Source organism: Balaenoptera borealis, assembly GCF_965194805.1.
Source record: "Balaenoptera borealis genome assembly, chromosome: 6".
NCBI classification, from domain to species: domain Eukaryota; kingdom Metazoa; phylum Chordata; class Mammalia; order Artiodactyla; family Balaenopteridae; genus Balaenoptera; species Balaenoptera borealis.
This window is the reverse complement of record NC_138863.1, coordinates 72,114,440-72,127,605: the sequence shown is the minus strand read 5'-3', so window position 1 is coordinate 72,127,605 and position 13,166 is coordinate 72,114,440. Positions and strand designations below refer to the sequence as shown.

General features: G+C 34.2%; 1 protein-coding gene across 6 annotated transcripts in view; it reads left to right on the top strand.

The window, feature by feature from the left end:
• The window catches only part of MARCHF7 (membrane associated ring-CH-type finger 7), a 45,390-nt gene that overhangs the window by 18,213 nt on the left and 14,011 nt on the right, over positions 1 to 13,166 (top strand). For all 6 annotated transcript variants that reach the window (XR_014245553.1, XR_014245554.1, XR_014245555.1 and 3 more), the window contains 3 exons: positions 5,143 to 5,338; positions 6,987 to 7,139; positions 8,765 to 9,869. Coding sequence is in view for 3 of the 6 variants with exons in the window: in XM_082395296.1 (XP_082251422.1) it covers positions 5,143 to 5,338; positions 6,987 to 7,139; positions 8,765 to 9,869 (1,454 nt within the window). In the remaining 3 variants the exon portion in view is untranslated. The remainder of the gene's footprint in view (positions 1 to 5,142; positions 5,339 to 6,986; positions 7,140 to 8,764; positions 9,870 to 13,166) is intronic.

Sequence of the window (13,166 nt, the reverse complement as noted above, 5' to 3'; positions counted from 1 at the left end):
ACAGAGGTAGTTTCCAGGGAAATACATACACATATACATACATACACACACAAAATTAGACAAGAAAATGAAAATAGTTTGAAATGCAATCAGGAAAATACAAATAAAATACTGAGAGTGAGTTAAGGTTGGCTATAACATTGATATGCATTTGTAAGCCCTTGCAGTATTCTAAAGTTAAACTCCGGCCCTTGTGTGGGTGTCAGGGAGATCACAGGGAAACACAACCAGGTCTATAAGGTGTTTTGTTCATAAGGAAAAAGAAGCAATGCTTGGCAGTTTAGTCGAAAGCGGGGACAGTGAATGATATAGAAGACAGTGTCTTTAGGGCAGTATTCATACTATAAGTATATACCTAGTTTAGTGAAACTATTTCTTGGTAAACAGTATATGCAAAGGGCATGATGTCAAAGTACAGGTCAGTGAAAACAGTTCTGTAAAGGGACAACAGAGTGATCTAAATAGTAACATTCTTGTAGTCTATCTTGATCCAGATATTAATCCTAGGATATTTTGAGGGATAAATGGACTCCTAGTCATTCCATTTTGTGTAAATATAAGGTTTCTTACCTAGATTTCTCATAAAGTTGGGCATCATGAATCCATACATTCTTAAGATCAGCTGTCTTTTTTGTGGTAATTGAGAAGACTTACTATAATTATTAGTTAGTTCCAGGAGTTTTTCTTTCAGATTTTTTGTATAATCATGTCATCTGCAAGTAAGGTCTTTCTTCCCAATCTGTATACCTTTTACTTTATTTTCTTGCCTTGTTGCATTAGCTAGAACTTCCAGTACAGTGTTGAAAAAAGAGTGGTGAAGTGAAAATAACAAAGATCAGAACATAAATAAATGAAATAGAGATTAAAAAGACAAAAAGATAAGTGAAACTAAGAGGTGGCTTTTTGAAAAGATAAACCAAATAGACATATCTTTAGCTAGACTCACCAAGAAAAAAAAGACTCAAATAAATAAAATCAAAAATGAAAAAGGAGATGTTACAAATTTGCTCATATATTGCTCATATTTTGTTCAGGATTTTTGCAGCTGTGTTCATGAGAGATAATGCTCTATAGATTTCTTTCCTTATGTCTTTGTCTGGTTTTGGAATTAAGGCAGTGCTTGCCTCATCATATCATAGAACGAGTTAGGAAGTATTTTCTCTGCTGCTTTCCTCTGAAGGAGATTGTAGAGAATTAGTATAACTTCTTCCTTAAATGTTTGATTGAATTCTCCAGTGAACCCATGTGGCTTGGTGTTTTCTGTTTTGAAAGCTTACTCTTGATTCAGTTTATGAGTTATAAGTTTTTATATATTCTAGTTACAAGTTCCTAATTAGATATATGATTTACAAATATTTTCTCATTAAGGTTCTTTTTTGCTGTACTGTTTTAAGGGCATTTGCATTGGGGATATTTTTTAACCTTTTTTAGAAGTAATTATTTTCTGAATGCAAATACTGACTTATACAGTACTAATGGTAAATAAATAATGATTTCATTGACTGTCCTTCCCGAAAACCTCTTGTTGGAAGGGCAACCTAAATAAGTATCATGAAGATAAAAATAAGTAAGTAAATAAAATGAAAATTGGATGCCTGCTAGTAGTTACAGAATGTTTGTAAACTTCCCTTCCGTCCATTAAGTTTTCAAACTGTTTCATATGATTTCTCAGATACACAAAGTAGTATTCAGCTACTTTGGTTGGGCTAGACAGCCCCCTGCACATACCATACAATTTTCCTTTCTAATCACAGATAGCCTTTTGAGTTGAGAGTAACTCATAAAAATTGTTTATTACAGGAGCCAAATCTGTTACTTATTTGGGGTAGAGACTGGAAATTTAGTGAAAATGAGAGAGAACTCCATGGAACTTGAATGGATATTTAATAATTCTATCCACCTCTTATTTTCATATGAATGTTCTTAGTCTGAAGGTAATGAATGCAAAAAGATTAATTGGACTTATAAAATTAAAAAACTAGTGAGTCAAGTGATACCATGAAGAGAGTGAAAAGACAACTTACAGAATGGGAGGAAATATTTGTAAACGATACGCTCTCTGACAAGGAACTTGTAACCAGACTATGTAAAGAACTCTTACATCCTAACAAAAAAACCCCAGTTTAAAATGGGTGAAGGACCTGAATAGACATTTGTCCAAAGATATACAAATGGCCAATGAACGCATAAATAGACGCTCAACATCATCAGCCATTAGGAAATACAGATGTACACTATAATGAGACACCACTTCATACCCACTAGAATGGCTAAAATAAAATTAAAAATTGAGACAATAACAAGAGTTGACAAGGTTGTGGAGAAATTTGAACCCTCATAAATTGCTCATGGGGTTTTAAACTGGTACAGCCACTTTGGAAAACAGTTTATTAATTTTTCTAAAAGTCAAACTTTGAGGTATTATATGACCCATTAGTTACACCCAAGAAAATTAGAAACGTGTCTACACAAAACTTGAACACAAACGTTCATAGTAGCATTATTCATAACAGCTAAGAAGTGGAAACGACCCCAAAAGTACTTTTTTAAGCATCCGGTGTCTGCAAGGCAGTATACTTAAGTATACTTTGGAGACAGACTCTCCCTGATTTCGTTTGGCCACCAATAGTTCTAGATAGCAAAAGAGATAAGATAGTGTATAAATGAACCCCATACTTTAATTGTTAAAAGAATTCAGAGGGGAAAAAAGCTAATTGCTTCAGACTGAGAATATTTGAACAGTGGACAAAATTGGATTGGTAGGAACCAGGGAAAAGTTTGGTTTTGAATTTAAGCCAGCAGAAAAACTGGTCAGAACTTAATTTTCCTCTCCTATACTGATATTAACAAGTATTTTTGTCTCTAGGATGACATACAGGCTACCTTTTAGAGTTGTGAGTCATAAAAATTGCCGAACAGTGAGTGTGTCTTTATCTCACCAGTGGCCAGTGCCAGAAAACTGTGGAGTGGCTTTATAGACTTTCTGTTCATTTCTCACGTTGTCTCTAAATTTGATGAATTTTTATCTTTTATAATGGCTCTCTATTCCCATTACTTTCGTCCCAAGGATTTATTTCTTGCTAGTCCAGTGACTTCCTGATTTGCCCACTTTTTGTCCATCCCACCCTTTTAACCTTCCACAGTGCTCTAAAGATCTTTCTAAGTAGTTGATCTGATGGTATTACCTCCTTCAGTAGCTCCTAAAGTCTTATTTGTGGAGGTGCTATTCAGTAACAATTTGTCCAGTCCATGCAAAATGAGAAAAATAAGGACAAGTTAGGAATTTTGTACAGGTAAAATTTATTCATCTTACAAGTCTGTTTTATTCTGTTATGTTCTTGTTTTAGGAGGATATAAAATGCCCTTTTTAAAAGATTGGGGATGGGGTTAGGTGGTATTTGCTATTTTCATTTTCCTTACCTGTCAAAGTTCTTTCTAAATTTTAAATCAAACCATTTTTTTTTTTTAATTTTGGTCTTTGATATTCAAAGGTCTTAGAACCACTGGCCTGCAGGATTAAGTCCCTGATACCTTGACAATGGCACATAAAATGATTTCATTTTGAAATATCTCATGAATTTCATCTCATGTGCTACTCCAGTTCATTGATTGGGGGCTCTGTGGACAACTTGGTGTGGAAGGCTTGTGAGACCAAGTTTGTGCTAAGCTGAGGAGTTCTACATTTAATTAGCAAAATATTGAATGGGCAAGGGATGGATGAAATCTTGATATGCCCATTCCTACTTTTTCAGCTTTGCATCTTCTGCTTTTCCATGTATGTGCACAGTTTATTCTGTAGAGTTACCATGGACTAATACAGTTCCCTGAATGCATGCAGTATGCTTCTCATAATTAAAAGATAATCGGAGATCAAGTAAGTAGTGATGCCTTAGAAGAATTCCCATGGCAGAATAGTTAAGACATCTTTTTATCTTTTTGTGTTGTCTGTCTATAATCTCCTTCCTCATTTGTCTACTCAGTGAACTCCAGTTTTCACCTATGAATTCTTCCCTGCTTTCCTCAGACATAGTTTTTTCTTTTCTGTAAAACTTTCAACATATCTCCTATTACAGTACTTATTTATATTATACCTATTTATTTGTTTATCTGTACTCTAAAACTCTTTGATGGGACACATTATTTGGGCTCTTATGTTTATAATACTAGGTTAATATAGACTGAATTTATGGCCTATGATAACATTCCATTTTTAACTTTTCTTTTGTCAAGAAATACAACACTTTAAAGAACATTGTTTCATTTTAATATTCTTCGATAAAATGAACTACTTACCATCTACTTACATGTTAAAATGGTTTATAAATGTCTTTTTTCCTTTATTTCCTAGAATAATAGTTATTTCCTAGAAATAACTTTTATGTTAGGGGTGTCTTCAAGCAATTCAGAGATTATGTGCCAAATTCATCCTTTCTGTGTGTGTGCATGTGTATGTGTGTGTGTGTGTGTGTGTGTGTGTATTTGTACATTGTAACTTCTGTGTTATTTCATGTTGTTGTACATATAATTATATGTTTAAAGAGGAAACCTTCAGCTTAGAGTTTTACAGTATGTAATTTTAGCTGTTTCTTCCTTTACTGATGAAGAAATTCCATATATTAGGATTTTTTTTTTAGTACCATTTGTAGTGTTTTACTGTATTCCTGAGAATGGACATAAGATCCAGATACATTTTATATTAGTTGAAAATCTTATTTTTATAGTGGAGTATTCACAGTCACTTTCTATATTAGTGCCTTTCTTGGTGTTCTGTCTCTAAGAAGAGGAAACAAGGTTCCTCAAAAGGTTAATATTAAACCAGGAGAACAAAATGATTACATATAAAGTTTTTACTCCTCAGTGTTTCCTAGCCTAGTGTTTATATTCAGTTACATAGAAGACATAATCTAAATCAGATTGGTTACCTAGCAAAGTACAATTACAGTATAAAGTAAAGGGACAAGTGGTAGAAGGGAACAAAGACTATGAAAAACCTACATGGTAGAAAAATTTGTGCCTGTGAGGAATGAATGGTCCTTGGGAATTTATTAGAGCACTGTAGATTAAATGTAATATTTAAATTTAATATTTAAAAATTGCAAGTGTTTTATTGTTCCTTTAAAAAAAATTTTTTTTAACTTACAGTCTACATCAGCATCAGCATCTGCATTACCATTTCAGTCTACATGGTATAGTGAGTCTGAGATAACTCAGGGAGCACGCTCAAGATCGCAAAACCAGCAACGGGATCATGATTCAAAAAGACCTAAACTTTCCTGTACAAACTGTACATCTACCTCAGCTGGGAGAAGTGTTGGACATGGTTTAAATGCAGTATCAGGTAATAATTAAATTTGTATACATATAAGTCACTGTATATGTATTTTGGACAAAAGCCCTTTTCCCAAGATGTAGTGTATTAATAAGCAAGTAGATTGCACATAAGACTGGGTCAGAAATAGAGCAGAGTTTCCAAAATCTTACCTTAAGTTAGTGCTAGAACTGAAATTAACTCTTCATCTTGGATTTTTGTTCTAAATTTGGTACAGATATCTTACACAAACAGGATATTAGCAGATTTTAATTAATTAGAATAACTGATTCGTATGGTAATAAAATTTGTAAAAGTGACATGTATTCTGCTGGTTATTATAGGAGGTAAATTTTTAAATTGTTACTAAGAAAGCCAAATTTACTGATACATGTTAAAAATGTTTCCTTAGCGTATTTTTTGTAAATAATAAACATTGTGCTGTATGACACATATTTTCAGAAAATGTAGAAATTCTTTAGTTAAACAAAAAATAGTTGGTGGTATTCTAGTGGGAGTTCTATATAAGGAATTAGAAAGCTATGGTTCTAGTCCTCTAACTATGTGACATTGGACAAGTCACTTTACCACTCTGGTATGAAAGACTTATGCATAAAGCTCCATGCTTAGTATCTTGTACTCACAGATACTAAGATACAGGCACACATTTGTTGCACAAATTGAAAAGATCTTTTGTTGAGAGGTACTTTCTCACTTATACTTCTCTTCAAATGAACACTAGCCAATGCCTGAAATAGTTTTAAGGTAAGATAAAACTTGTGATGACACAGTTGGAGAATAAAATTCTTGAAATGCATATGTACTACTAATTGAATTAGTGTAAGCGATTCCTTTCTATTTCGATAAGCAGGACCGCCATGGGAAAGACACTGCCCATCTGAAGGATATTAAGAGTAGTGTGATGGGTAAGAGCAGACCGACCTTAACTTTGTAGACAAATACCATTGTGTAGAGATACTTTTGTTCTCCTCTGGTCTGTGAAAGCATAGCATTAACCCTGGGCCGTTTCCCTTAACGAAGGGAAATTATTAAGGCTGTTAGGAATGGAGAGGAAGACCCAGAATTTCAAGGTAAATGGTGAGGGGGAAAGTTTTGAGACTTAATTTTTAATTTCTTTTTAAATGAAATCATATCTAACAAAGTTTAGATTATAATTGCAACGATACATTATTTCTTAGCATAAGAATGAACCAAGTATGGCGGCAATAATAGTTCTGGCAAAATAGTATTATAACCTACAGTAAAACCTCTTTCATTTCAAGATGGCTTTGATTTTTATTTTGGCTGTTCTCCAATGTCACTTTGATCAACTTCATGAAATTCTGCATCTTTGGCAAGCTTTATATTTTTGTTCTGTAATGTTATGTCATGTTTATATTGTACGGTCAGATGTTCTAGAGAGTGAGACATTGGCATCCTAGATGGGAGTAGATTATAGTATTAGAGAAGAATGTGTTTGAGTAGGAGATAATTTTATAAGTGATTAGTTCACTAGTGAATAATTTATGTTTTGCTCAGTTTTGCTTTTGATTGCAACTATGTAACTGGGGATTCCTGTAATAAACCATAATTACCTCTCTGTGTAATACTGAAGATCTGTTGTCATCAGAAACCTTGAAAGCTCTCTCTGAATTAAGACTTCTTCAATTATTTTAAGATTCTTCTTGGAGGCATAGTCAAGTTCCCAGATCTTCATCAGTGGTACTTGGATCATTTGGAACTGACTTAATGAGAGAGAGGAGAGCAGATTCCTCCATTAGTAATCTTATGGATTATAGTCACCGAAGTGGTGATTTCACAACTTCATCATGTATGTATAAACTATATTGTTATGCATAATTTATCTAATAATGTTACATTTTTGTCTTTGTATTTATCGTTAAAATCACAGTACAAAGGAACAAATGAAGTGAATATTATGAAGATTTAGAATACAGGATAGCTTGATATGTTTTCAACCTTATTTGTCGTTTTACTTTTAAAAATGTAAACAATATAAAATATTTAGATATACATGAGTATCCAGATTCTGTCTGCCTATAATTTTTTCACTCTTAAGAATGTATGTTTTACATATACTTGATAATTCTTGTATACTACAGTATAATTTGCCTTGTGAATTAACTAAAACTTGAAATCATCATTTAAGACATAATTTAGAATTCCTTTAGTTTAACATGAATTTGTCTTTATTTTCATTTAGTTGAAATAAAGACCCACACTGTTTGTGTCAGTGTACATAAGCTAAAACTTTAAAAAAACAGAAGTCCAATGCACTATCCATTGTGCGTCAGAGCCACCTTAAAAAAAATAAATGCCATAAAACAATAATACTAAATAACTGAAGATAAAAGGTGCTAATTGAAGCTGACAAATATAGCAGACAGAAGTGGAATTTGATTTACAGAGAAGAAAATACATTTCTATTTAAAGGTTTAACTAGATTATTTTAAATAATCCTATTGGGGCAAGCCGTTGCTTTATTTAAGACAAATGAAAGCATCTTTTCATTTGCTTGGCTTTGGGTGGAGGAGCTTTAGTAGACAGTGTCGGTAGCTTCTAGGTTTGGGGGGTAAAAATGTACAGAATAGAATTGATTTAGTCCCTAACAGTTAATCCTTCCATGAGGCACCATGTATTAGCACAGTAGCAATCTAGCTGTTAAACTAGATGTATAGATGAATATTCTTTATGAAGGAATGCTTTGGTATTTCTCATTCCATTTAATGATTAGAACCATCAGTAGTGTACTATTAAAATCACAAATGCCAGGGCTCTCTTTTGACCAGTATTGGAAAAAATAAAAAAATAAAGCATAGTTATGTCTGATGAGTAACCGGTTATAAGAGTCACTGCTGTTAACTTGAAAGAAGAGATAAAACATTGGAGAAATTTTGAACTGTTAGCATGGTTTGCTATAAAATTATAAGGGTGATAGTATTTATATGAAATAACTTTTGTTCTTGTTCCAGAGTAAGAAAAATCTCCAAAACACTATCTCTCTATTATTATTTTGCTTTTACTTGTTATGAGTCATTTACCTTGAACTTGTTTGCCCATTTAAAATCCCTTATTCATTTAGATGTTAGATATTCTTCTACCATATCGATTTCTGATTAATAAATTCAACTGTTTTACCTTCATCAAGTTGGTAGATTGATGTTTGCCTCTCATAAGCTATAATACATTTCTTTTTTAAAAAATTTGTAATGCTGACTTTATACAGCAGTATTGGATTTTACCAAAGGTATAGAAAGATAGATAAATATGTTTATTTTTTCTGCAATAATAGTTAAGCTGTGTAGTTATAATATGCCAGTATTCAGTTTGAATCCAGTGTTTAATTTTGGCAGTAATTAGTGGTTAATAGACACAACCTTAATAATGCACAAATTTTTCATGTAATTGACTACCTTTCCTTTCTTTGAAAAATAGATGTTCAAGACAGAGTTCCTTCTTCATATTCACAAGGAGCAAGACCAAAAGAGAACTCACTGAGCACTTTACAATTGAATACATCATCTACAAATCACCAAATGCCTTCTGAACATCAGACCATACCATGTTCTAGGGACTCTGGTAGAAATTCTTTAAGATCAAATTTTTCTCCAAGAGAATTAGAATCTCCCCAAAGCAGTATACAGTCTGGATTTTCTTATATTTCAAATAGAGGTGAAACCTCAACTATAGGCAGTTCAAATAGGGTTGGCTCATCTCAAAGATCATTTCAAGAATCTTCTGATAATGAAGGTAGACGTACAACAAGGAGATTGCTGTCACGTATAGCTTCTAGTATGTCATCTACCTTTTTTTCACGAAGGTCTAGTCAGGATTCCTTGAATACAAGATCACTGAGTTCTGAGAATTCTTACATTTCTCCAAGAATCTTGACAGCTTCACAGTCTCGTAATGCAGCATCAGCTTCTGATGGTCCTGATAATAGGGCATCCGAAGCTTCTCAGGGATTTCGATTTCTTCGGCGAAGATGGGGTTTGTCATCTCTTAGCCAAAATCATAGCTCTGAGCCAGATTCTCAAAATTTTAACCAAGAATCTGAAGGTAGAAATACAGGACCATGGTTATCTTCCTCACTTAGAAATAGATGCACACCTTTGTTCTCTAGAAGGAGGCGAGAGGGACGAGATGAATCTTCAAGGATATCTACCTCTGATATACCATCTAGATCTCATCATATTTTTAGAAGAGAATCAAATGAAGTGGTTCACCTTGAAGCACAGAGTGATCCCCTTGGGGCTACTGCCAGCAGACCACAAGCATCTGCAGCACCAAGCAGTGCTGCTACAGGTGGCTCCATATCAGATTCGGCTCACAGTGGACGAAGTTCAGGAATAACAGGGATCCTTCCTGGTTCTTTATTCCGATTTGCAGTGCCCCCAGCACTTGGAAGTAATTTGACCGACAATGTCATGATCACTGTAGATATTATTCCTTCAGGTTGGAGTTCATCTGATGGAAAAAATGATAAAACTAAAAGTGTACCCTCAAGAGACCCAGAAAGACTGCAAAAAATAAAAGAGAGGTAAGTTTGAATACCTGTCTTAAGCCTGTGAAGAACAGATTAGAGAAAGAACTGTTTGTTTCTAAAATGGTTTCTTATGAGAGTGATGTCTGAAATTTCTTGCCTGAAAATTTACATCCAGTAAGATGTTAGCGTCTTGCTCAGAGGTAAAATGGATGAGAATTAATACTGGAGGCGGGCACTGGGGGTGTAGATTGCATCGGGAAATAATCTAAAGGTTGTTTTTTTTTAAAATTATTTATTTATTTATTTTTGGCTGTGTTGGGTCTTCGTTTCTGTACGAGGGCTTTCTCTAGTTGTGGCAAGCGGGGGCCACTCTTCATCGCGGTGCGCGGGCCTCTCACTGTCGCGGCCTCTCTTGTTGCGGAGCACAGGCTCCAGACGCGCAGGCTCAGTAGTTGTGGCTCACGGGCCTAGTTGCTCCGCGGCATGTGGGATCTTCCCAGACCAGGGCTTGAACCCGTGTCCCCTGCATTGGCAGGCAGATTCTCAACCACTGCACCACCAGGGAAGCCCTAAAGGTTATTTTTAACCAGCTTTGGCTACAGATACACATAGAGACAAAAATCTTAATCTCTTACCCTGTTTCTAGGTAGACTAGTGCTAAATGGGATTGGTAAAGTGGCCCAAGTCGTTTTGGATTATCAAGACAATGTTTCAGCCTTTAATAATATCATTTATTGGGACTTGCCTGGTGGTCCAGTGGCCAAGACTCTGCGCTCCCAATGAAGGGGGCCTGGGTTTGATCCCTGGTCAGGGAACTAGATCTCACATGCCACAGCTAAGAGTTTGCATGCCACAACTAAAGATCCCACATGCCACAACTCAGACCCAGTGCAGCCAAATAAATAAATAACAAAAAATAAGATCATTTATTTACCATTTATTAGTATTTCTCACTTCAAATTTTTTTGGAATGAGGTAAAATCATTTACACAAATTTTTAAATTTCGTTTTTGAAGTCTAAATGTATACTGAATATTCTTTATATATTGTGACTATTTGACAGAGATATCAGTTTAAATTCAGGACTTAGAATGTTTTGTTTTGTTTTTTAACGGTTAACCACATATTTATTAGTGTGACATGTGCTAAAATAGAAGAAATCTAGCTTCTAAATTTACCTTGAAGTAAGGGATAGAATCTTTTTATTCATGTGAAATCTTTTGTAGAGTTTAGTTTGCTTAAAAATTTTTGGGAAAAAGATGAAAGATCTGAGATTTTCACGCAAACTTAATTATTTTGTCATGTAAGTGTAGTTACTTAGTTTTTCCATCTACTAAAATTAGTTTTATGATAAAATGGGATAGGATAGTACATGTAAAATATACTTGTAAGAAGAAAAGACTTATGTAAAGCTAAAGTCGTTGGGTGTTTTTGTTTTTTCTTGTTCATCAAGGCCCCATGTAATGGAATTTTGGGGGAGCATAGTTGTTACTATCATTTTAGGGTTTTTTGGTCTTTAAGAGGAAATACATTCAAATCTTACTCTGGGGAATAAAGGGAGCTTCGCATGCTTTCTGAGATATTGAACATTGACTCGTATCTTCCCACTTTTCCTTATATAGGACAAATTGTTACCATGTGACTGTTCTCTTCTTTTAAAATTTGCTCTTTTTCCTTTCTTGTAGAAAGATTTACTCTGCCCTGGTAGTGTTAGCTTTAGTGTTATTACAGGAGCTCCCTCTAATTGCAAGCTGTCTACTGAGTAATGTAGTAACTATTATATTTCTTGTGCTCAAAGTTAGATTAATTTGAGTGCAGTAGTGTAAGTAGGGCAAAAAATTAATTTAGTGATTTCCAAAGAGAAACTAATTAAGCCAGCACCACCCTGTCTGGTTAGATAGTTTAAAAAGCAGCATTTGTTGGTTATTTTGATAGAGTTTATATGTGTGTGTGTTCCTTTATTACATATTTTGCTTAAAAATGAGGATTATAAGATACTTTACAATTAAATGCATGAAAGTGTAAAAAAATTGAGTCTCCCAAAGTAAAAACCATCAACCAAAGAAAGTTATATCTAAAGGTAAAACATAAACATTAATGCTTGAGGTTGTATCTCTGGTTAATCCTAGGCATGAAAGTCACCTAAAAGTACACCTGTTCCTCTTTCCACACATCTTTTGCTAAACTCATTTGGAACCCATATAATCCAGGTTATATTTCAATAACAGTTTAGCATTCTGTATCATCAATTTACTGAGTACCTTTTTCATGTCAGCAGTGGACTAAGGCAATAGGGATTTTAATTTAAAAAACTACTTGTCTTACAGTGATCATTCTGCATTTAAATTAAGCAGTACATGTTGGCCTGTGAAATAGAGGACATAGGTTAATGGAAACTGCTCCACACTTTAAAAGCCTACCCTTGTAGAAATCAGGATGATTTAATAACATTGCTGGGGTGGGGAAAATGAAAAATTTTTAAATCTCTTCTTTTGGTTTTTTAAATTAATGATTTAATACAAAAAGCTTATCAGTTTAAACATATGTGGCTCTGCTAACATGTAAATTGAAAAATCACAAGTCAATATTCGTTTAATTCATCAAAGTTGTCTTAAAAGTTTTGGGGGGACAGGGACTTCCCTGGTAGTCCAGTAGTTAAGACTCCGTGCTCCCTATGCAGGGGGCCCAGGTTCGATCCCGGTCGGGGAACTAGATCCCACATGCCACAACTAAAAGATCCCGCATGCTGCAACTAAGAGCCCGCATGCCACAACTAAAAGACCCCGCATGCTGCAACTAAGACCCGGTGCAGCCAAATAAATATTAAAAAAAAAAGTTTTGCAGGGACAAAAGTGATGGGTATATAAGTACATTATCTTTATACTGCTGGAATTGAAGTAGTCTATGGTACTGCAGAAATTAAAATCTTAGTGAAACTTACAAATTGATTGTGAAAAATATGGAGTTTAAACTGTGGTAGCAGGGGCGGGTGTGGTGGCGGTGGGATGAATTGGGAAACTGGGATTGACATATATACACTAATATGTATAAAACAGATAACTAATAAGAACCTGATGTATAAAAAATAAATAAAATTAAAAAAAAATAAACTGTGGTACCAAAGACAAAATTACTTAAACTGTTTGAAGATAAGTAATAGGATAGCCTACTTCATTTACCTTTAAAATATTTATTATAATTTTTATTCTTATTGATACAGTTTTTCTTAGAAGTTCCTGTTTATTATTGTTGTTGTTTGCCTTTTTTCTACCCAAAGAGACCATGATATTGTTTGGGATTATGTATGACTGGAAATGACCAACCAGGATGGTTTTGATAGCTCTGTTTAGG